Here is a 27,284-nt window from a genome sequence, read left to right on the forward strand (position 1 = left end):
TGGTCATAATTGTTTTTACGGGTTGTCAATATCCTGTGTTGGAGTCTTGCACTTTACAATTCTTTTATCAAAATATTATTTCCTGTTAAGGGACACATAAAAATCATATTGTAATTAAACTTAAGAAAGATTCCTTGTTATATTATATCTTTATAGTACATGTTTAAATTAGATTACTCACACAACACTTAATTACACTAGATATTGTTTTGAATTAAACTCCAACTGAATCTATGATAACAAGCTCTCAAATATCATTGTTGAAACAAATGTTTAATTGTTATGAAATTTAAATAATGTCTTTTTTTTTGTGAAACTAATCATGAAAAACACCTTTTTATGTTGCACATAATTTAAGAATGACATTTAAGAGTGTCGGTCCCAGGCCCTTTATTAATATTAAAAATGTAATACTTTATAAACTCGTTTAATATAAATCTGTATGAAGTATATTTAATATTGAAATAATTTAATATACTCATTTCAGGAGCTCTGGAACCAAAACAATAGTTTTAGCAAAAAAACTGGTTTAAGGTTTTAGACCAATTTAAAGAAAAATACCACGCTTATGCAAAATCATTGTTTCACTACATCTATATAAAATTGCTACTTAACGATGATAATTATGTATATATAACTAGAAAACACTGAAGAAGTTTAACATCTTAGTATTCATGTAAATGCATGTAGGACATTTTTGAATTTATAAACATTGTAAAAAAAAAAATTTGAATGAATTTTCAAAAATAGTGAAAACGGGATCATGGATCAAAATAAAAAAACAAAACCGTTGTCGTGTTTAGTTATCATGAAGCAAGTATATGGTTGTGTTTTTACTTTTATTGCCATACGATCATATTGATTCGTTTAAAAGCATGGAATCATATTACGAAAACTATATTATCCATATAAACATAAAAGCTATTAATGCAACGGCAATTCATATTTTTTATTACCAAGTTTGCGTAAAACGATAGTAGCTTTTGCAATACTGTTTACTTTAGAAATGAAATGAAAAATTTACATTTAGATAATAGATAAATCTTTGGACTAACACCTATGAAAGTATTAAAATATCACACACACAAAAATATGAATAAATTCAGTGTTTTATAACGGTTAGACAAATTGGGCAATTTTGCCTATAAAGTTGGCTTGAATCAATTTGTGCAATAAAATATATCCAATATGCTCCCAGAAGAATCGCATGTCTGAGACTCACTTAATTTTATCTATACCTGACAATGAAATTCATTTTTTTTTTATTAGAGGAGAGGGTAACATTTTGGATTTTTCTTAAAACCATTATTACTGGTGAGACTATATATTCAATACTCGGTCTGCAGACAACATTGTTGTACCAAAGTGATTATGCATATTTTCAGAAAATGAATTTTAAAGTTTGAAAAACAAGTCATTAACTTCTAACAATCGGTAAAGTATTTGTGTTCAGCAGCCATGATTGGTCATGAATAACGCCGTCATTAATGTGATGTCTCCATTAGTTACAAAAGTGTCTTACGTTCAATTAATAAATTTCATAATTCATATTGTTTAACATGCATTTTTGATGATGATGATTCACGTCTGCAAATTACATGTATATTGTACTTTCTGTAATGAAACTATCTAATTTCGTAAAATGATATAAAATATGTAGTAGTAGAGTAATACAATATAGATAAAATTTAAAAGGTACACCAAATAAGCAAAAACAAATATAATTCAAGTAACTATGTGTTTAATGACAATAATATTGTAGTTAAACCAAGTGTTATGGTTATGTTGATCTTAGGGAGCGGTACAGTGTTTGACATTGTAAAAACAATTCCAGAAAAGAAACACATACAAACAAGGGATTGAAGATTTTAAATCAACACTTTTCATGGCGAAAATCTAGCCAGGCCATTATGCACATTTTTGTCTGACCTGTTAAAAATGTTAGACTTTATTCCATTTGTCTGTTTATTAGTCGGAAACTGTTTCAGCGAGGTCAAAAATTATATTGTCTAAGTTTAAAGATGGTACATTTTGCTACAATTTGACACATAGCTTCAAATTTTTGAACTACGGTTGACTTTGAAATACGGACTTATATGTTGAACATGCGAAATTCATACTACTTTGGTAGCCTCCACCATTTGTCTATATTAAATATAAGTCCCCCCTCTCAATAATTGATTGTTTCCACACTATATAAACACCGTGCCAGGTCCGTGTGAGGTTGATTGACAGCAGATTACATACTGTAACTTTTTAATATCGGTTATGTAAAAGCAGACAACTGTCATGGAAATTTCAATTGTGACAAGTAGTTAATACAATTTGTAAATGTATCACAGCTTAAGTATATTCAAATAATGCCTTTACAATTTTAAATAAATATTAAATGGTTTAAAATAAGTCAAATAGACATTTCCGCAACACTACAAAATAATAATTTTACAATATTTGTTCTTTCTGTAAAAATCAATGTTTTATGATTTAATTTCTAGATTATTTAGATCCTTGGGTATAAACTCTACTTCAGTATACCTTTTAATGTATTGAACCCGCCATTTATTAAATACATTATTTCTATGTTTCCATGACATGGATTTGAGCCTGTCATATTTATTTGTTCAATAACACAATTAAATGTTCGTTAACAACAGACATATGTTTTGCATCTGTCTAGTTTAAGTTAAACACAAAATAAGACCACATAATTTCATTACTTGAAAATCGATCTATGGATAAACCATTAAGGAAATATAACTTGTAGCACTCGCACAAGCAAAGCGTAACCGATAAAAGGAATGATTTGGAAGCTTGTTACATGTGTTCTTTTTATGTTACAAATTGTAAATGTATGTTTTAGGCATTAAAAAAATCCTTATCTAGTTTTACTGTAGCAACGGATTGAAGCTTAACATATTGTAAAATTCCGTTTGCGTTCTCTAACAAATTCCAGCTTTTTGTCATATTGTAACTAAGTATATCTAGTTTGAAAGAGTGCTTGTACTAAAATTCAACTTATGTGAAACATAGACACTTTCCTTGGACACAGTACCTAGCTGTTTAGGTGACTGAGTTCAACTCAGTAGTGGATATGAATAATGACAATAATATAGATTTATTGTCATGTAAAAAACTATCCAGCAAACTTACAGAAGGTCGATAATTCTCCTTTCGTAATTGTTGGCGCTCGGACTGATGAACTTAACGCATCCAATGCATTCTGCATTCCGGACAATACAATTTGAAAATCACCGGTTCATTGCATTTTACAGTATTTGCGTTAACTTTTTTATTTCACTTTTATTAATGAAGTTGTAAATTCATAGTTACATGACTTCTGCTGCCATAGCGTTTATATCTATGTAATAAAGTCACTTTGTCTTTTCTGATTTGGTTGGAATAATATTGATAAAATTGCACTCTAGGCCGCCGGAAGATTTAACAGTGCTTACTAAATGAGGATCCACGGTAAAACATATGTCCACATGGGATCAAATGTCTGCAAAGTTCTTACGTTTATCTAAAATGAGCTCATTACTATTCAATATCACTGTTATATGATTGACGCAATTGTCAAAACGGTTTTTGCTTATCTTTGCAAAATATGTAGCATAATAATATGCAAACAGCTTACCGAGTATTCAATGAATAATTTCAATATGAGAGCATTGAACGCAGTGGTTTTTTTGTTCGTTTCTATAACGGAATGTGAACAATGTGCGAAATTATGTAATTTTGCTGAATAAGCATTGTTTTGCTGCAGGTTCTTACCGTGACTTGATGTAATAACTGGCTATAATTACGCATATACTTGGTATTGGCTGGTTAAATATTATTTTGATACGACTATAAAATGTTGAAGTACAATGGTTAAACTCATTAACAGCAATATACTTTAACTAAAAAGTATGTTATTCGACTTAAAATTATATAAAGTTACTTGATATGTGAGGAAATGAAATGAAAAAGATTATTTATAAACATTTTGTAAGAATAAAATTCAAGAAAAACGATCTTCTGCGTGTAGTGAAGAAAACAACAACAAAAAACAACAAGAAAAAACACAAAAATAATAATAACAAAAAGAAATATCTGTAAGAAAGGTAAAATACACATGATGCATGCCTCATATTCCAATTAATAAATGTAATATATTAGGATCTTCCTATCCAAATTTGGATTTATAAGTCCCCTTGTTACCCTCATTTAAACATTTCTTCATGACAAAGTCATTATTTAGAATTGTATTTTAATTCAGGATCAAACACAATACAATTCATGTTCTTATAGTTCTCCTGTACAAAGAAGATGAAGGTTGCAATTTCAACACAAATTGTTTTTTTTAATTATTATTACGTATATCTTTACCTTTCGAAATGTGTTTCTGTTTTTGATATTTTATTTAAAATGTGTAAATGTTTCTATTACAACTTTATTACAACTTTATTTATACCGATCTTCGAACAAAAATACAAATCCTTAAAATTTATGAATATCCGTATGAGAATAGAAAATGTGTGACCCCTCAGAAGCATTTATCCCAAAAAATTAACATGAAAACTGCAGACTCGGTTTCATTGAATCTGTACATAAGAGGTAATGAAAAAAGCAACTTCCCTCATGCCCCATACCACTGGCTTGAGCGGTATTTATTATTCAAATTATACGTACATGTATATTCTTGTAAAAATCAATATCATTGACTTCTGAAGGATTTTAAAGAAATGTTATAGTTTTTCCTAGAAATGTTGAACAGGAAAAGAAAACTAAAAGCAAATTAAATATAATGTGTCGTAAATAATGTGTTGCATGCTGTTTTTAATGATTGTAAAACATTGTAAAATGCCCATTCCTTGAGAAAGAAAATTGTATGCTGTGACAAGACGTGAAAATAATCATCAAAGTACAATTCTTACTCCTATAATGCTTTGCAAATCTAAGCATCAGGGGGATTTAACAATAATTGTAATATTTCCTTTTTAAATTAAGACTATCAAGTTACATTTAAAGTACTACCGTACTGCTGCAATGAACAAAAAGATATATACAATTTGAAAGAGGATATCATTTTAATTCATTAAGAATTTGTTTTTATTTTTACTTTAATATTACAGGAGCTTTGCTCAATATAAAAATGTATCTTGTTTATATTTTTTGATCTTTGTCCTTTTATTTTGAGAAGAGAATGCCAAAACTTGAAATTTTCTTAGTCTATTTCGTATAAACTCACCTCTGTTGCATTAATTTAACGTTCCAATTAAACGTATAAACAAAATCAGTACCTGCGAAATATAGGTCAATGACTAAGTAAGATAGACGCTAATAAGAAAAAATAAACGTCTCAAGCTGCAACAGTCGACCTTACATCGCTTTTTTCTAGCCCTTTGAAATTCTTATTAACAATTATTACGTAGTCATGCCTCCTTAAATTAATTTACATTACATTTTAACTTGATTGTTCCATATTCGTGAACATACATTGATTTCAAAATTCAGTGATGACTAAAATACACCAGTAAGATATGCTTGCTGAAAAACGATCGGTTTTTAAGTAAATTAACTTGATATTTGCAAATCATAAAAAACAGCATATCATTTATTATTTTATTTACTAAGTCAATATATATTTAACTGATTTAAAAATACTAATCAAATAAACTTAAGTATTTTATCAAAATAAAATGATGAATAACGCGAGGAGTGCTTTCATGGTGTTCAACTTAGTCCGTCCTGCAAACAGTATTTACTTTTACAAAGTAAATAATAAAGTGTGAATTTCAACGGTCAGTGCGGTTTAAAATGTTCAACGGATCATTCATTTTTGGTCTCTAACATGTTTAATTTTCATCTTGTATCTACAGTCATGCGACATTCGTTATAAAGTTTTAAGCTTTACAATGTGCATACAGTGAAGAAAACAGAGCTACGTTAATGATTAAGGTTTTGAATTAGGACTTTGTGATATGGCAAGGAATAACGTAAATGTAGAATGGAGTTTAAAAACGATTATAATATTTTACCCTCGTTCATCTATATGACATAAGTATAGTATAAACCGTTTTTATGTAGTATAACATTCGTAGATAATACTTTTGTGAATGATGTTTTTTACCTTTTCCATGTAACAGCGGAATAACACTAAAAAATTTACATGTTAACAGCTACGTAAAAAGAGACCGTGTTATAAAAATATCTTAGTTCTCTGTGAATTATACTGTATTGGATTTCCTGTTATTTCTAGTGGTCTCTTACTGGTGGAATATAGAACTTGTATGGATTCCTGTCATTTATTTCTTATATAAAACGGAAGTATCGAAGAGATTTCTGTTAAATTTCACGTTTATCTCAGACTTTATTCAAATAGTTTTAAGTCACATATTATAAATTTCCTAAAACTTGAAATAAAATGTCAAAATATGGATCTAAACATCAGGCTATGTTGCATAATAATCTGTTCATGTCATTTGATAAATGCAGTTTACACTTATTGTGACTCTATCTGCACATGTGAGTTAAAAGGCTCGAACGACGTACTTGTTTATTGTGCTGGCAAAAATATCACACAAATACCGGATACTCTTCCAGAAAATACAACAAAGTTGTAAGTCAGTTTTAGAAATAAAATAGTTGCTTTTTGTCAAGAATTATATAATTAACGCTTAGAATAATTCGTATTGTATAATGACTTTTTTGTTTCAAAGGATTGAATTACATATAGCTTAGGTTTGGTTGTATTTAAAACACAGCTTATAACCTTCATTTGATGCAAAATAATTTAAAGATTGAAATTTGTTTAAGTGCATGTACGATGACAAAGTATCTCAATAACACAAAAAGAATAATCATTTCTAATTTAGATTGAAGTCTTTCACGTTTAAAAATTGCGAAAAAAAAAATTTCAATCCGATAGTATGTAAACATTATTTACATTTGATGAGAAACTTACCAGATCTTTTAAATACATGTAAGTAAGATTCTTCTAAGTAGTTATTAAAAGAACATATAGTTGTAAAATAGTATCAACAAAAGACATGCTGAATGAAATCGTTATTTTGGTATACAGAACAATGTAGGGAATAAAACTTTTAAATGACTCAGTATTCCTTAATTTCAAATATTATTTCCTACTAATCTTCATGTAGATATATGTGTTAATTTTCTTCAACTGCGCGCATTAACCTGAAACTGTTTGTAGTTTCGCGTATGTTTTACAATTTTAATTTTTATGATATATGTGATTAAATATGCGGTAAACACATTTTTATTTGTGTGACCTATTCTTCTTTTAACAAGCATTTTATAAAATAATGTCCTTTTTTGTTCTTAAAGGAGTTATTCTAGCATAATTGCTCATTTTTATCAAGTCAATAAAGTTTATATAATTTTTAAAAGCAATAAACATGAACAAAAAATCGTAAATATTACATATTTTTTAATTCAAATGGCAACTCTAAGCGTGATTGTGACTGGAAGTAGTGCAATACATGTAATATTAGATGTATGTTTATTATACTTTTTATTTAGCTTATTATTTTATGAGAAGATAATCTAAAATATATAAATATATTTCTATGCGTAGCAAATGTATTTTGCTACACATAAAAAATTCATTCCAGAGCAATTTCTTTCTTATGCTGCCGAGTACAAAACCATTTTGGCACTGATTGATTCTATTAATTCTGTTTCGGATCTTAAGCGTCGTCCAAAACCATTACACTTGTAATACATGTACGCTCGTATAATCTACCATTCATAGAATCTTCTGTTTACTAGTTTTTCCGCTGTATTGATGTCATTTATTTCTTTTTTCTGGTCTGATTTGAAGAGAAAATGTCGATATAGTTTGTGTTATTTCGATTTTATATAAATCGCTTCACTATGCAAGTCTTTACTGATTGCATACATATTTTTGGATCAGTTATTTTCTTATATATTATTAATGCACTTGTTAGATGAATGTACAGTACCACTGGCCTCAAATACAAACTGCATTTGTTAATGTATTTTATGCGTTTTTCCTATACATATATAAAAGATACAATGTATAAATATCTGGAAAAAAGTGATCCCTCGGAAGCATTAAAAACAGCAAAATTACATGAAAACTGTAGACTTGGTTTGATAAAGTCTGTACATGAGGAATACTGAAAAAGCACATCATCCCTCACGGATTGAGCGGCACTCAATTCTCCAAATAAAACATTACTGAATCCCTAATAGATAATTACTGAACTAAAAGATATATAAGAAAAAGGGCTGATCTCTTGGACGCAACGATAACCACTGTATTATATGAAAATTGCAGGATTGGTTTTATTTAGTCTTTTCATGAGAGATAGTTTAAAAAGCAACCTCTTTCACAGCCCTCATACCGGCTTAAACGGTTCAATAGCCTAAATAAATCGAATCTAAGGAAAATAATGTTATGGCTGTGGAAATATGAACCCAAAACATGATTTTATTGAAGCAATTGCAGATTCATAAGTAAACAAATGTTTTGAAATATTTTATGCAAATTTGATACAAAAATAAATCTGATTATTGAATTTCTAAACATTTTCACATTACTAGCATAAAAATCATAAAAAGGAAAAAAAATGAATTTCGAAAATACTTTGCATTTTCTGTCACAAATTCACAGTAAACTTCTTATATGATTGGTGACATATTTATTTGGATTAAAGATATGATATACATGTATATATATGGACTTTTATAAAGCCTTTTAACATGTTTCCTTTGATATTTCATCCCCAACAATCGACAGTTCATTTATATAACGATTACAAAGAATATAATAAGTATGCGCAGACAACTTCTACAAAATAACTAACTATAGACAGCCAAGAGAGGCATATGTTATTTCCAAATGAACGACCAAGAAAGAAATGAGATCCTAGCCTAATAGGCCTTTAATAAAAAATTACAGTGAAAAATCGGTTGCAATCAAGTTGCGAACGGTCAATTGATATGATTTATTAGTCTGTGTAAAATAAACGCCATGTCTGCAAAAACAACACTCACAGTAGTCACACTACAAGTCTTTTTTTTTTGTCTTCAGATAAAATTATTTTATCACTGTGAAGCATTTAAACCACTCAGATCATAAGAAAGGAAAATAAAAGATGAGCATTACTTTTGTTTATGTGTAGCGTATAATATTATAATATATGTTATTTTTCAAACACACTTTGTTAGAGCATGAGTCATTTATTGTTGGATTAGTGATTGCTCTTTTTCAGAAATAAGGAAACATTAAACAATATGTAATAGATCCTAATAAAAACAGTTTCATATTAATTACTGTTAAGATACGGATAACAATATTCAGCGGAAAAGTGGTTTCTTCAACTCAATATGTTTCAAATATGAATAATAATATTTTCCCACAACCCTAGCGTTGACTATTTTTCTGGTCTTTTTAGATTTCCGTTAAAGTGAAAGTGAAGAATACCTTATTAAGCACAATAATTTCTTGCGTAATGAAGCTCTTAAAGTGTTACTTCCTTATTCGCTTGAAGACATTGTTACGAAAATAAATTTAAGAACAAACGACATTAAAGCAGGTTTTAAAAGTACTCTAATAATTAAGCACAGCATATTCTAATGGTTGATCATTTATCAATTTAAGATTTTAGCGTACTTTATTGTTAAATTATGTTTCACTTTGTAAAATAAAGTTGCACCAAAAAGTTGTTGATATTGAAGGAGAATTTGCTTGGCTGTTAAATTCTTGCATATTAGAAAGGTTTATCTACTGTTTACACTATGTATATTGTATACTAGAAAACCCTGTCGTCACAGACATGAATATCTTGCTCTGATGTAATTGTTAATCGACAGACCCTCGCAACCGCTTTAAACAGTAAGCCTTGAGCTTAATATTCCGGCCTGTACCGGCAGCCGGTGTCAGATCCTTTTCTAATTTCGTATGGTGTACACCAGTAGCAGTATCACATGTAAATACGAAAGTTTAACAGGACACGGTTAGTATCGTATATACTATGCATTGATCGTGTGATTGGTCACTGGTTTGTATAATATTATAAATAGTGTACAGGTTATGAGGGTTTTGGTTTTAAACCATTTTGTACTTTATAGAAAGGTTTTACGTATGTTATCGCAAGCCAAATAAATATCAGTGTAAATGGCACACGTTATCGAAGAAACGTAATTCTCAGTTAAACCACTGTAAAAATGGACATGGTTGTGTAATATTACAAGAATTTCAAATGTATTATTGGTTTCATATGGAAAAACACCTGACTTGAGGAAATGTACACAGAATTTTACATTATAAGGTTAAAACATTTATTTGCTTATAAATAATAATTTATTTTTAAGTTTAGATAATTGCCGTGTTTACACATCTGCGGATGTTTCATTTGAATTCTACTTAAACTGGTGCGAATGGGCATGGACGATGGCTTACACTTTCCAGTACCGTCCATGAACAGGCCCAATCAAAATAAGCAATATTTTCAATTTTGTTGTGTTGGACGATCTTAAAGAATCTGGATACAAAGTGATCCCTCGGAAGCATTTATCCCAACAAATTATGTGGAAATTGCAGACTCGGTTTGATTGAGTCCGTACATGAGGGATAACATCTGTCACGCCCCCTAGCACCGGCTTGAGCGGTACTCAATATTCAACATTTAATTCTTCTTTCTCTATTTTAGCTCCCTTTCTCGATCACTTTTTAACACCTTTAATTAAAAAGCCAAAAAGACTACTATGTTTCTCTGCAAATTTAAACAGTATTGGATTTCCTAGGTTATCTAGTGGTCGCTTACAGAACTATTAAAGAACAAACATAGCAGCGTCTTAACCGTTTCTCAATATAAAATAGAAATGACTTCATCATAAAGTTAAATTGAATTTGTTGGATCGTTTGTTGTTAAAAAGTTATACTTAGATGCGAAAGGCATATTTCTTTCAAAATAGTTGAAAAGCGTGTTAAGGAAACTTGTCCAAACATGGATCTATCTATTAGTTATCGCTCCGTTATTTACACTTTTTTACAAATCGTGAACATAACTTACACTATAGGTGATACATTGTGTTTTAGTGAGTCGGAGGATTCAAATAGTGTTCTTGTTGATTGTTTTGGTAAAAATATTACAAATATACCAGACAATTTACCAAAGAATGGAACAAAAGTGTAAGTTTTATTTCTTTTAGGATAAAGTTGTAAAATTTCGTTGTATGGAATCATGTATATACAATGAGCTGTAACCAATCTGTAAAAAATATCGGATTCCAACTTCTCTGTGCTTCTGAGACAAGAAAATGTTTTGTTTAATTTGAAATTTTACAAAAAAAAGTTGATTTTGATCTTTTTTCTTTCTTTTTTTTTCAGTATCTTGTATTTGTTAATCACAAGCGAATTTTTCAAAAAAAAAATAAATAAATAAAAAATAAAGTAATCTTTTTAAGCTTCTGTCAGGAAAGAACGAACACTGTTACACAAGTCCTTTACAGTTTAATAAAAAGGTAAAATCTTAATTACAATAATTCTTGATCATTTTCCTTCATCACAAAACTAATTATGAAAAAAACTCTTAATTCTAAAACATGACAAGTTTTCTTGGATATGAATAATACGGTACAAAAAATGCTCAATAAGTCATCGACTTGGAAAGCAAATAAGCATTTGTCTTGCATCTATGGCAGTTTTATTAACACTCACATGTCTAAAGGAACAAATCAAATTGTCCAATGGTATATTGAATTCAATACTTGTAACATGTAATCAGACAAGTTTATATAAGAAAATTATCTTTTTTCTGACAAGTTTTGCACGTCTGGCAAGTGTTATAACAAACACACGTCTACAAAAGCGAAAGAATTTCAAGAAATTTAGGATTTGCATTGAAAGTAATGAGAAACTCCATTGAAATCGTAACGTCAATCAAAGGTCAATTGCTTCGATAAATAAGTCTGTACAAAATTGACACAACAGCATTAACAAAATTGTTGCCTAAATACCGGAGTATATGTAAATTTACGCTAAGTAAATACTGTCAACACACATATCAATTAGGGAGATTAAAGATTTAAAGATCATGGAATGAAACCCCCTCAGTAATCTTGCTAGAAGACCGTTACAAAGGCACACAAAGTCCAACACTTATTTCACTTCATCCATAGGGTGTTTATAAGAAAATACGGTATGTCTATAGCAACTGTTAAACTAAATTGATTCCATTCAGCGCACCTGTGCAGCCCGACAAAACTCTTTGCTTACTGCAACTTAATTTTATTGTTTAAATATTAGAACGATTTTGACATTTAGCATAAATATCTGAAATAAATAGTCATGGAGAATATTCGGCCCGGCCAAGGGTGGAAACAGCGACCCCTGGAGTACAAATCCGATACACTCAATTTAACTAAACAGGTATTTAAAGTATTGTCAAACCAATTAAAAAAGACAATATTCCAAGATCAAATTAAAGATTATTCATAATATAATTTGACTAGAGTTTGTATCAAACATAACGTGATTAATCATATGGAGCAACAATCTAAAGTTAAGTTACAAAAAGACTTTGTGATATAAATAATTTTATATAAATTCAAGATCAAAGTTGAGATAATTCTTGAAATATAATGCTTGCGTTGTGAATTTTATCAAACATGTTTCGACTGAAACAACTATCGCAAGTTGGAAGTAAATCATTGAGGTATAAAAAAGACAGAATTACAAAGGTTCTTACGGAAGATAATTCTTCAATCACAGATGCTAAAGTACATTGTCATAGGCTACATAAGCGATAACAAAAAAAGATATGACCTTAAGCAGTAAATAAGAAAAACGTCTAAGCTCTTAGGGGAAATAAAAGTCAAAATATTAATCCCTTGACAAATAAAGGAAATATAAAGAAAATATTTATTGCACACAAACATAACTTAGCCGCGGACGTTTACGCCAGGATGGGAAGTACACGTATTTATACTGCTGAGTTACCACCGCACGAAAATAAATAATTACATTTATTAACCAGAATGAATCGTTTTGGAATTATTTTTCTGTTTTGCTTATAACAAGGAATTTAAAGAGATTATTTGTACGACTAACAATTGTTTCGTAGGATTCTGTTGTAAATAGGTAAAATTCACGATTGGAGTTTTTCCTCGAAAAAATAAATGTACCAGTTTTAGTGAAACAGGAAACGATGAATGAATTACATCAATTATTTATTCGGAATTTAGGCTCGAGAACTATTACATTGTAGTTAGCCACGCTAATTTGATCCGTCATGTAATCAATGTATCATTTTTTCTTAAAAATGTAATTTTAAGAAACAAAATTTATTTTCCTTTTAAAAATTTTCCTATCTATCTGTGTCCTTAAGTTTTCTTATTTTGTTTTTCCATGGTCACGTGTCGTTGCTAATATCAATTTATAAAACGGAAGTATTGCCTTACAACAAACAAAGCATATATTTCAAGGTTATCTTATTTGTCTTCATATTGCAACTTTTAAAAACTGTTAACCGTTTTTACTGAGCACATAACATCCATTTCAAGGATGGAGAAACATTTTTGAAAAAGAAAAATCTTTTTAGAAAATATGTCCCGTAGTTATTGTCTTAAGATAGAAGTGACTTAGCTTGGAGATATGGAGCTGGAAATAATTAAATTTCATCATCTATCAAATATGGCAACATATTCACTCTAAATAACCTTATTTAATTTAGCGATTGTGGTTTGAATCTGTGCAATAAAGCTTTTTTCTCCAATTAAACTCCTATTCAAATTCCATATTTGGCATTGCATATGCATTCGAATAAATTGTTCAGCAAGTTAGTTGAGAAAGTTTTCCTGACGGCTTTATTACTCGATGTCTTTTTTTGAAAATGTCAATCTGACACAACTTGGCGCTTGAATGTTCTTATCGTAAAAAATATTTTTGAATTGTATCGTACACCTGTTTATACGAGTATATTGAAAAGGCAACAAAATGCATATTTATGTTGAATAAAAGATATTAGATTCATTTATTTATGTTTAAAAAAGGAAAAACAATAATTGCTAGTTTTTTTATTGTCAATGATTCAATGATGTTTTCAAAGAATTGAAATTTTTATACATGTAACTGTTTTGTCTTCTGTACCGAAGTGTTTACGAATATGAACATGTGTTCCTGTCTGTCAATTGATTTTTTAGCGGGTTATCGGTTTATCGAGTACAGTCATACATAATGTTCGATTGTTTTAAAAGATTGCAATTCGTCAGGCAAAAATAAATACAATATGACTCACAACTCTGTGAGCCGACATCATAAAAATAATCTATAAATTTAATTTGAACGATTCATATAATGATATAAATAAAAATGAAAAAGATTCAGAAAAATAACTTTTAGCTAAACCTTTTCATATTTCTTAAACTGACATTTTAAGCAATACAATAATGAACAGGTATGTTAAATGGTTCCATATATATATTCGTCAGGTATTAGCAACAGATATTTTTTATCAATGCCTTAGAAACTGCAATGAAATTTCCGTTTAGTCTTTATGAATTTCATTTTCCTACGCTAACCAAGGGTCTTTTATTGCATACAGAATAATTTCCAATTTTGTTTTGCCCTTTTAAGTTGTATAAAACATCATTTTATTTAACAATGTATTTACAAGCGTTTATTGTGCTTGTTTTATCTTTTGTTCATATCATTTTCATTTATTATATACAACATATTCTTACATTTTTAAACAGATCCTCATGCTGGTAAAACGTTTGTAACTGGTCAAAGATATAAACACATAACAAAAAAGAAGACAATTTCAGAATCTCAAAAACACAAGCGTGTATTTATACTCAATACAATGCATCTATTTATGTATATCTATCCAGACAAAATTCAATTGACACTTTGAAATTGTTTTAAAAAGCAATGTAGACAACACTCCGTATAATGAAGTTTAGATATGCACCATTATCCAAAATTATGCTTCTCTATACTTTCAGATACTTTAGTGGGACAAATATCCGGACGGTACCTTCAAATTCGTTCTCAATATATCCCGAACTAACAGAATTGTAAGTATTTTATATCAATTTTCTGAACTTCCAGTTTTAAAAATGTATATTTATTTGTTATATAACAAATCAATGGTGAGGATTTATTAAAAGTAATTCCAAGTTTCTAGATATCAAATAGACGGGACCTGGTTCAGAATGAGGTCATTTCAAATATTTACATATTGAGCGGAAGATTCACGATTATTTACATATTGTCGTTCTGTGTCTGAAAATATTTAGATTAGAGCTAATTCCTAGAATGTTTGTTCTTTCTTATTCTCCTAAAAATTTATCTAGGATAAGCGTATTTAAGGCGAAGCTCATAAGTATAATATTCAATTACATCATTTATCATACAAACAAGGTACGTTTAGGTAAAATATAATAAAAATCGATTTTAATTAAGGTGACAACGGAGTCAATTATCACTGAAAATACCTAAAATGAGATTTTTTGCTAAGTAGATTCATCAACCTTTTCTGAACACATTCGTGATTTAATTTTGGAAGCAGTTAGTCCAAAAAATGTGTTTTTAAACGATTTAAAACGGTACCTATACTATTTGTATCTGCTATTCGCGTAACCTGTCGATTATCGATAACGCTCCGCCCCCTGTTGAGGCATCAATGAGGGAAATCGGTAGTTCCATATATCCGTGAATTACAGGTCCATACTGGTCCATACTTCTCGTAATACATGTATCGTTCATCTACCGTACATCTTTTATGAATATCTCAACATTTAGCCTTTTTTATAAATTAAGAAATTGTCGGCCAATGTACGTAACATAATGTATGAAACATAAATAATTAAGCATAGCGGCAAATCGCACGACCACGGGGTTGATTAAAAATGAAGTTGCTAAAATATCCATAATGTGTGAAAATAATTTGACTATCCCGTTAATCTGATATATATAACATTGAGTTGATAGACTTTTGTACGGATTCAAGGGCTTACTTTACATTCAACCTCGTTTTCTAACAATGTCAAGTAAAACAACAACAGACGACATTTTTTATGTGAACGCTTATATGACTTGTGGTAAGGTGTCCCTGACAAATTTCTAAACCATTTTAGATTGTCTAAGGATGATTATTTCTCTATGAATAAAAAAAGATATTAAAATATATTCTCAGTGAAAATAAATTGTTCGCCAGTAAATCCGACACAGTACTAATAAATCTGGGACAAAGTATGAAATTTATTGTCTATCCCGGTAGAAACTTGATCTCTATGCCGTGCATAGATGATATTCATGATAATAGAAGTCAAGAAGGCCACATCATAATGATCGAGTAATGCCTTTTATTTCTATTAAAATATGTGAAGCATTATCAATTTGGTGGAAAAAATATATACTATCCCGTTCTTATTTGTACATCTACCATGGACTTTAAAAGACTGTCAGAAGCTCAGTTTTTTGTTATTTTATTTTATATTTTAACGGAATTTCATACACGAATACACAGACAGAGTGACACTGGTATAATACAATAATAATGCTGATGATAATAATAATAAACTTCAAATAGGAAACAATTAAATACCCCGCTAGCGGTGCGCAAATGCGTTCCATTTGCCCCCACTGAGTGCCTCAAATTTTACCGATAGTCACGTGACATGTGGGACAGATACTAGACGAACAGTAAATCACGTTAAGAATTGAAGAAATTTCGGCTATAAACTGATATTAATCAGCAGCTTTTTAATTGGTCAGATGTCACTGGGTCATAAAATGTTGTTAGAGTATGTTACCGCAACTTGTGACCCTCTCTGGTGCGATATTTGTGTATTATGCAATTATTTAGCGTGAAACGTAGGGGTCCGAGAGAGAACAGCCGATTTATGACACTTCGTTTGATGCGGGTCGGACTAACTTTGAATCGGCATAACTTTTTTAATAATCAAGCAATTAACATGCGGTTTAAAGCACATGAAAGGAAATTCATTTACGGAGGGAACCGTGTCAGGGATTTTTGTTTGCTCAATCAGCGACTTAATTATCTTTAATTACGTAATATGTATGGTGAAAAAAGTCGCATATTTTGTTTGACGTTACGTAATATTTTTTTGAGAAAAGATATAAAAAATTTGAGACACGGTTCCCCAGATAATATAAGTATGGTTATTTTCCAAAAGTTTGATGACAAAAAAATAAAAAATGACTTTGATATGACGATTTAAAATTTTAGGATTTTTATTCAAAATCAATCATTTACAAAGGCATTTTTTTCAAATATGTTATTTTTTATGATGATCAACGACATTTAATGCACAAAGATTAAATGAATAACAATTATTACTAAAATAACTTGGTTTAAATGACATTTATGTGAGTACCACGGAAAGTGTCTGTTGTCACCTTAAATGAATTGAATTGTTACTATATATCAACATGCAAATTAAAAAGCAATTGTAAACTGTAAATGATAGAGCATCAAATCTGATCCGAATTTAATTGATGATTAAGATTGATAGATTAAAGATAGTATACAAATGCTATATGTTTCCTCAACAATATTTGAACATTTCACAAATTTCAATACGATCATATTGAGGAGTGTCATGATGCTCATATTAACATTGTCCAGTTGTGTTGAATTAACTATATATTTAAAATGATTGATAATGATTGATGACCAATTGATATTGAAAACTGTTTTAGGATCAAATATAAATATGCCTTAAATATAAAAAGACAGCCCCACGCTTTTTTTATATATTGAACCTTATAGGATAATTTCGATAGTATTGTATGGCCACATGAGTAATTTATCGTTCATGCGAAGTAAATTGTAACATTAAATTAAATTTTGGCAAAATGTAACATTATTTTGCCTGTCGCCTGTACACTCACTATTTACCTCTGGATGAACATAATGTCCCTATAAGGCATAATATCACTTTAATTATTCTTTATAATAGTATACAGTATCATGCACACTATAAATAAAATTATATCAACTTGAAACACAATTGTTCTCACGAAAAACAAAATTTTCATTTTTTGACATTAAAACGCATTTGTCCAAGAATATTTGTAATTGATTTACTGAATCTAAATTTAGTTGAACGACCAATCTTTGTATATCGCTTTTAAATAAATATTTAGTTTCATGATTCATTGTTATCTGGAACACTTCCCGAAAATAAGAATCGTGCTTTATTGAAAGCCATCATCAAACACATTAGAATGGTGAAAAAGAACGATTGTGTAAGAAAAGATTTAACAGTTGTGGTAAAGAATTTCCCTGTATAAGATTAACTTTTTAAATTAAGGCTAAACAGACACACATGAACACTTTGACATGCACACCAGACAAATAAGGTTCTTGAACATTAATTAAGTCAAGTCATTAAGAAAATTGATGTATCATCTCTTATTAATGAATATATGGTTAAGAACTTTAAAAAAGTTGCAAGAGTAATGCAAACGTACTGGTGCTTATTGCTTTGTTTGATTATTACAAAACAAATCCTGTACAGAATAAGGACGATTGTGAAAAATAATTGGGGTAAATGGATACATTTTGTCACCCTACTTGTGTATATTTTGATTGGACTATTCCATCTGAATGATATATATTGTTTTCACCAGATTTTTCCGAGACACCTCCTCGGAGCCTTGCAAGTTGGAAACTCTTGAACCAGGGGCGTTTGACGGTTTGGTAAAGCTGGAAACATTGTAAGTAATATCACTTGATGATCGTAATTTATGTTCACATCGGGGACAATATTGCAATTGATTTTTTTTAAACAGAAAAAGCCTATACGATTTACCAAAATAAATTTAAAAATAAAAGAGAAAGTTTCCAATGTTCAAAAAGGTAGGATGAATAGTTTGAAACTATGCATTTTGTCAGATTTGTTCATATAGAAAATACATTTAAGAGCCTGTCTAAACATTGTGTCCTTCCATGGTATTTGTCGTTTATGTTTTTATTATATCATTGTCTTTCCATTTTGCACACAGGGGAATGATCGGCTGCAATTATCTCACACACATTGGCGCTGGAGTTCTAAAAACGTTCCAAAATCTTGAAACACTGTAAGTTATGTGGTGGATATGAATTTTATAAGTCCATAGTGTATACAATTCATATGTTTTTATCCAGAAAACAATTGTTTCATTAACAACTTAAAATACCATTTCGAAAAACAAAGACAGCAAAATCTGTGTTTTTACTGTCACTTTATTAGGAAAATTTGTTTCTTGTAATCGAGATATTTAATTAGCGTAAAATAAACATAGAAAGAATCGTGCATTTTTTAATTCCATTAAACTATGAAAACAAGTATTATGATACCTGATAGTGATATAACTGGTTCCTTCGTCAGCACATAAAAAGAGTTCTTACTTTCATTTCAGGCACGTGTATCGAAGCGGGCTACAATCTGTACCAGATTTATCTCAATTCAAAACATTAAATCCGGACATGAACGGGATCATGAGGGAAATGTGAGTGAAATCAAATTTTAAACTCAATATTACAGTATGAAATTGCTTGATTCTGCCATGATTACTTTTTTGTTATAACAAACAGCAAAAAAGAAGAAAATCAAATAGATATAGATTAAACAAAGCTTTTTATATCAAAATAAACATCAACAATTTAATTCCGTAAGTCGGAAGAGGGTTCATTTTAATGCAATACACGTATAATTTCGTGTATATTACCGCACCAGTTGAAAATGGTATATGAGTACAGTAAGCTTTTAAAAGTATTATGTACTCTGAAAATAAACTTTGGTAATATTTATGTTATATAATTATATTAGTTTAAATTACAAAGACATTTAGTCGAAACAAATATACAAAGTTCTGAAAAAAAACTTTGGTCACATCAGATATTTTGTAAATGTTTTAATTAGTTAAAGTAGGTAGGTTTACAATAGGCATATTTTCCATAATTCTGACAAATATAAAATAAAACAATAGAAACGTATCATTTGGATATTCTTATAAAATGTTAAGTTGTTTGTTTAGAAGTGTTGATATAGTTCTTAGAACAAACAAATATATGTGATGAATAACAATATTTGGTTCTCAAACATTTTAATACAATTATAAGTAATATCGGATCATGTATCTCACACTTGCCAACAAATTCCATTTAAAGTTCTTTCGTCACTTGTTGTTATGTCTGATACTAAATACTTTCCACGTAATTATTCATTGTATTACAGACATTCAATTATAGACCAAATCACTTTAAGATATGTACTATACTGCGAATAAAAAAACGACCAACATATATTTAGAAAAATAACTTTTTATTTTTCGTTATTATATATATTTACAAGAGTCATTTTATCTTTATTACAGTGATTTTCACAATAACCGAATAAAAAAGATACAAACAGAAGACTTCCTAGGTGTCAAAACTGATATGTTGTAAGTATTACTTTGTGTCCATTATTTACAATTATGTGCAATTTTAAATTCAACTTATGAGAATAAATTTATTTAAGAGGTAATTATCTCACTTTCTTTATATTGTTCATATTGTTAGCGCTAAATTTGCATAATGAAAATATACAGTGGTTAGCGGCAAGTTGTCTAAAGTCAACGTCCTCAACCACTCGGCCATGGACGCCCCCCATATAACTATAATTTGACGAAGAAACTTTTTTTTTTAAATAAATGTATTCAACAAAGCTTAGTATACCGGTTATGGCTAAAGCTCAATATATTTAAAACTTTGATGATTTGTTTAAACTTAAAATTAAAAAAGACATTGAAGCACATCTTTAAAAACGTTTACTTCTTACATAACCAACCTTATAGATAAGTATATAAATCTTTAAGTGTTTTGATAAGAAAAGTCATTTCAAACTTGCAGTTTCATTAAAGTGAATATTATTGACAACGTTTAAACAGCGTTTATAATTTATTATTTTTTATTATCATTATTATCATTTATTTTATCATTTATTTATAAGTATTTAATTTTATTCTCTAAAAATGCTGTAAAAAATTTAAAAAATAAAAACCCTCAAAAACCACAACATGGCATGTCATAATACAAACATGAGTCGTTTACAAGTGTGGCTAACAGTTACCAGTTTAACTTAGATATGATGTATTAATTTGATACAGTTCTTGTATTTGTCTTGTACATTTAGTGTTGCTTCAGGATAAAAGAATCATACGCTCTCTTCCTTAATATACGCACACTCGAAATCATTACAGGATGAAAGTGAATTAAGTTAGCATCAGAATATAATCAGAATTAAGTTTTGTTGTATTATCATATGCTGAATCTATTCAAACACATTAATAAAAGCGATATGTTATTCTTTATCTACCTATTTTCTCAGAAAGCTAGAGGAGAATAAGATTTCTAGTGTAGCTGCAAAATCATTTAGAAACGCAACAATAGTCAGTCTGTAAGTATAAAAGCTTTAGTCCAAAATAAGTTTAATGCTAAGTAAATGTTTATATTTGATAAATGCTAAAGATAAATTTATAACAGAACTAATATTTAGGTTATGAAATATCTTACTGATGATGATATATAATGTAAATAACATAACTCTGTTTTGAAAGAAGTAATTGTAAAGATTGTATCACAAAGAAATAACAAATGTTCTTTTTATATACTCCTAAATATATAGGTCACTCAACATGAACACACAACTAACAGATGTCGATGACAATGCATTTGAAGGCATTATACTTCTTAATAAACTGTAAGTTTTAACATCTGGCCCCGTGTTCACAAAGAAAAGATCAGGATCAGGATCAAGTGATCCTGATTTATTTTTCTTTGTTTTATATAACTAATATTGATCGTATTTTGCTAGAATTGAATGGTACATAAAGTTAATTTAAAATTATGCTGATTTGCAAAGAAACAATCCTGTTTTGGGATAAAATAGACAAATAACGAAACAAATACAAAAATAATCGGATCAAAATAAGAATCAATTCTAGGATCAAGATCTATATTTGGATTAACTGTAAAATGCCCAGATCTTGCAAAAATTACAATAAATTTATTCTTTAATTTCAAAAACATGCTATTTCAAGTCCAGTTTTATCAAGTTAATATTAAATATCTAATCTATAAGAATAAACAATGGATAATATTTGAGTTTTTAGATTTGATCCTGATCTTGATCCTGATCCTAAAATCTTTGTGAACACGGGGCCTGGAATCACGTGACCTTAACTAAATCTTTATATTCTTTTATTTATTTTTTTCAATTCACTAGAGTCACGTGTTTCTGTTTTCAAATTTTAGACAAACTTACATTTGATTCAGGAAAAACGCATGTTAATAAAGTCAGACACAAACGGGAGAATCGTCATTGTCTGCTGTACAATGTTAAATAAATATAAAAAATTCTTAAAAAATGGAAGCAAAAAACAAAAAAAACAAAAAAATAAATAAAAACAATGTTCGACGTTACAGGCTTAAAAGTTTTATCCAATGAAATATTTTATAAGATTTATGAACTAATAAACAGTAAATTACTTATTTTATAGTCTTTATGGTCGATTCTCGAAATTAACAATTTAACAAAGAATTTCTATTGTATGTTTAATAAAATAAAATAGAATAAAATGATCCAGAACAAAATATTAGGCTGCTATTTTAAAAAGGGGTTAACTGTTAAACATTGATTTATGAATGCGTCATTTCTTCTAATGGACACATACAAACATATTTCTTTCTTACAGGTATTTTGGAAGTTTTTTTTTCAAAATTCAAATATTTCTTTTGCAGCAGATCAAGCAGGTTTACAAGTATAGTTAATTTTGTTAATTTAATTGCTCTAATTATTCAACATTTTTGCTAGCTATTCAAGCTAGTTTGTTGTTAAAACAAATACATTCAACATAATTTGATACAACAGAAAATATTTTATGAACGATTTTTGAAATAAAACAATTTTCATTATTTACTTTTGCAGCGACTTATCAAACACAAAGATATCCAGCCTTCCAACAAAGGGCCTTAGCGGATTGCGTTATCTTATTCTTAAAAACACGCCTTCGATGAAACATTTACCTTCAGTACTTGAATTTACAAAAATAGAGAGAGCAGAACTTACATATCCACATCATTGTTGCGCTTTTAAAAATCCAGAAAAGCAAGATCCTTCAGCTTGGAAGGCTAAACAAGCACAGGAAATTATTAATAAAGCATGCGCTATTTCAACAACCCCGTTTTCTACTACACAGAAAACAAGCACTACTCAGATTTCTCAATTAGGATGGATGTCGCCAAGGGATGATGCCTTTACCAACAACCACTTTGGTAAATTTGGAAATAAACGTAAGAAAAGGCACAGTGATGATGGATTTGGAACTTTAAAAATTCCTAATAATACAAATCATGGATCTCCTCAAATGGTTGACATATTTTGGAATGCTGGTCACAATATGCATAATCAGAATTTTCACAAGTCTACAGTATCTGTCAATGAAAATGTTACACAGAGAGCAGATTGTGGAGAAATTTATATATATAACAGAAATGTTGAATGCACTCCGGAACCGGACGCATTTAATCCGTGCGAAGATGTTATGGGATATGAATGGCTGAGAGTAACGGTTTGGTTCGTTCTTCTTGCAGCTTTACTTGGCAACAGTGTAGTGTTAATCGTGCTTACGTCCAGTCGTGGAAAGTTCACCGTTCCTAAATTCTTGATGTGTAATTTGGCATTTGCTGATTTCATAATGGGGGTGTATTTAATTCTTCTTGCTTCAATAGACGTTCGGACTTTGGGCGAGTATTTTAATCACGCAGTCAAATGGCAAAATGAAGGTGGTTGCCAAGCAGCCGGATTTTTGTCAGTGTTTTCAAGCGAGTTGTCTGTGTTTACACTAACCATTTTAACACTTGAGAGATGGTATGCCATAAGCCACGCTATCCATTTGAACAAGAGGTTAAAGCTCAGGCAATCGGTTGCACTGATGGTTCTAGGGTATACATTTGCCTCAATATTGGCTCTGTTACCTCTCATAGGAATAAGTAGTTACGGTAACGTAAGTATTTGTCTTCCTATGAGGGCACAGAGTGGAGTTGATATTGGATATATTGTTTCACTATTGATTATGAACGGAATAATGTTCCTTGCCATTTGTTTCTGTTATATAAGTATGTTCCTTAAAGTGAAAGGCAGTGCCAGTACACGTAGAAGTAATGACGCCACAATAGCTAAACGGATGTCAATATTAGTTATCACAAATTTTGCTTGTTGGGCACCAATTGCTTTTTTTGGACTCACGGCATCCGCTGGGGTGCCGTTTATTGATATCACACATTCAAAAATTCTCCTTGTATTTTTTTATCCATTAAATTCATGTGCTAATCCATTCCTTTACGCAATACTTACCAAACAATTTAGAAAGGACGTTTTTATCTTGCTGGGAAAGTTTGGTATTTGCGTTGAAAGAGCAAATATGTATCGTGGTACAGTCACATCTAGATTATCTCATTCACGTGGTCATAAAGACTCAACGTCGCATCGAATACACAGACACACTGAATCAGTGCTTACGCATCTAAGTGGAAGTAATCAAAGCTCTAGATCATGTGTTAACGGAACTCCAAAAGTTCACCCATCCCATCGTAGATCATCTTCAGAAGCCCAGCCATTTATAGAAAGAAGAAGCCACCTTGATAGAGCAGCTGAATTTGCTAATAAAGAACCTATGTTGGCGGGAGAAGATAGCATGCTGGACTCTTGGGAACCAAATGATCCTAATGATGTTCAAAAACCTCCGCATCCTACATATATTCGTAGTGTAAGCGATTATGTTGCGTTTGGTGTGAGGAAACTGCCGGATAAATCTCATTTAAGAACACGGACAAGTGTTGACACATTTCTAAGTAACAGTACCGACACCACTTACGTTAGTGAAAATTCGCCTTCGCAAGATGATGTGTGGCAGATGAGAAAAGATGTACATGAACTGAAGAATAATGCCGACGAAAGAGAAACTGAAACAGTATTAAGTGAATCAAAGGTTACAAGTCCTACACAGCATGCAGACGAGGAAATGTGTCAATCTGTGCAGAACATGAATACATTATCGATGTCGGTAGACTCAGATAAAAAAGATGTGAGTCCTCGAGTCAAAAAGGAAAAGTCTGAAATAAAATCATCCTACAGACCTGTAAATAGTACTTTACATGAACTTAGATCTAGATTTCGACGAAGTCCTTCGCTAAGCAGCCTTGATGAGGGTAATGAAATGCGCTTATTGGCTAATACGCCATATAATGGATCGTGTTTATACGATGAAGAAGGAACTGAAATGTTGTCCGGTAATGTGTGATCCTTTATTATCATTTTATAACTCGGCATATATTCGGCATCATTCGCTACTTTCCATACCTCACCGAGGAATTGACAATATTGCTTTGCTCTTTCGCATGTTGCGAAACGAGACACGATTAAACATCTCGAATGTTTTGCCATTTTTAAGGCGTATATTACCTTAAATTTTATTTATTTAACGTTTAAAATGGTGATGATAATTTTGAATTTATATTGTACATCCATTTTTCCCTCTTCCTATATTGTTGTGCTTACGCTTTAGTAGTTGAAACATAATAAGATTGATATGTACACACTTTCACAAAAACATATTTACTTTTGGATATATGTCAATTTTTAAATAGAAATCCACTTACAATCGGGTTTGCCTGTTGATAAATTCTGTCAAAGATGGTAATCGCAGCATTTTAACTGATGTACTATATTTGAGTTTTCGCCTGGCGTCTATGATTCTAAATATGAAATGAATATGAAATGTGTAATTTTATGCTTTTGTTAAAATTGTTTTAACGTACGTGTTTGATATTTGTCAGAGACACCTTGTTGCTCATAATCTGTTTGTTTATCATGTTTTAAAACTGATAATAACACTTAAGCGAATAATTTACTTTACATCGGATTACTAATATTCATTCATAAAAAACCCAAAAAAAACAAAGAGGTATATTCCTGATGCCTATTGATTTGAAATATTGTTTAGATGAAACACTGTTATGTGAATCTGCTTTGCTTTCATTTGAAAAACTCGTTATGGTACAAATTAATATGTCTGTTATACGCTTATTTATTAGCACTTTCATATGTTTTCGTCACTGCTTTTATCTTATATTACAGTGTCAATACTAACAAATTTAAGTGCATCTTCTAACAAATATATAATTTCTGATTTTACAGAAATGAGATAAAGATTAGGTAATCATTGAACATACTGACAATCCATAAAATAAATGTGATTTATTATTGTTATCTTGTGTCACGTGTCATAGTCTAATTTCGATATATCTATTCCATCCTATTGATTGTGTTCAATAAATTGTTATAAATAAAGTATTGTTTTGAATATTTTTGTTTCAGTTTCTTCATGATTATATTAATAGCTTATTCGTCAGAACTGTATTTTAACTTTTAATAAGATTTACAATTGAAGAGGAACGTACCTTTTTATATCATGAATGTTTTACAAGTTGGAAAGCAAGGTACTGCCCGTATACTGTACCGGAGTATAAAACACGATGGTTAACATTTGAAAATGATGCATTTACATTCATATGTGAAGAGATGAAGAAAATGACATGCAAAATAACATATTCCTGCTACGAGGATATGTATATTTCTAAAGCACGTTAACAACAACATGTGTTCCTGGAGTAAAAATACTGGAGAAGGAAAGATCTTTTAAAGTCATAGCTTAAACCAACCGACAAGCTGACATTCATTATTCTAATAACACAGTAGTACTTCATAAAATGTGTAATATATATTTATTTATAGTGACAAAATAGGTTTACATTTTTTATTTATTATATTAAAATATATATATTATATGTAATATTACAGTATTTACATATTTCATTAAAGCCTCTTATGCAATAGACTTATATCTGCAAATTCTGCAGTTTTCAATTAGACCCACGACGTACTGCAATAGATTTATGCTGTAGTTTATCAATTTATCCATACAGCACCATTTGCATCACAAAGAAATGTTCACAACGTTTATGTTAAGGATTTATACTTCCAGACACTTGTTTTGAATATCAGAATTTTTATGCCCCCACAGAGTGGGAGCATATAGCGTTGCACTTGTCCGTCCGAGTGTCCGTCAGTCCGTACGTCTGTCCGTCCGTCCGTCCGTCTGTCCGTACGTCCCGAAATCTTGTGAACGCAACTCCTCTTAAACCGGATGGCAGATTTTGCTTAAACTTCCAGGGATGATAAACCTTAATGTGTAG

The 27,284-nt window shown here is 30.1% G+C and overlaps 1 protein-coding gene across 4 annotated transcripts in view; it reads left to right on the forward strand.

Annotated features, from left to right (window-relative positions):
* Window positions 1-26,408, forward strand: part of LOC132738578 (follicle-stimulating hormone receptor-like) — a 101,513-nt gene extending 75,105 nt beyond the window's left edge. For 3 of the 4 annotated variants that reach the window (XM_060726097.1, XM_060726096.1, XM_060726094.1), the window contains exons 2-9: window positions 14,980-15,051; window positions 18,635-18,721; window positions 19,010-19,084; window positions 19,406-19,495; window positions 20,363-20,431; window positions 21,358-21,426; window positions 21,655-21,729; window positions 22,957-26,408. In XM_060726097.1, coding sequence (XP_060582080.1) covers window positions 14,980-15,051; window positions 18,635-18,721; window positions 19,010-19,084; window positions 19,406-19,495; window positions 20,363-20,431; window positions 21,358-21,426; window positions 21,655-21,729; window positions 22,957-25,330 — 2,911 coding nt within the window. In that variant the 3' untranslated portion in view covers window positions 25,331-26,408. Of the gene's footprint in view, window positions 1-6,209; window positions 6,602-14,979; window positions 15,052-18,634; window positions 18,722-19,009; window positions 19,085-19,405; window positions 19,496-20,362; window positions 20,432-21,357; window positions 21,427-21,654; window positions 21,730-22,956 lie in introns of those variants that run through there. The other variant, XM_060726095.1, reaches the window with a different exon arrangement.
* Window positions 26,409-27,284: the final 876 nt, after the last annotated feature.

The sequence above is a fragment of the Ruditapes philippinarum genome, unplaced genomic scaffold, assembly GCF_026571515.1.
Source record: "Ruditapes philippinarum isolate M1 unplaced genomic scaffold, ASM2657151v2 ctg298_1_1_1_1, whole genome shotgun sequence".
In the NCBI taxonomy this organism is placed as follows: domain Eukaryota; kingdom Metazoa; phylum Mollusca; class Bivalvia; order Venerida; family Veneridae; genus Ruditapes; species Ruditapes philippinarum.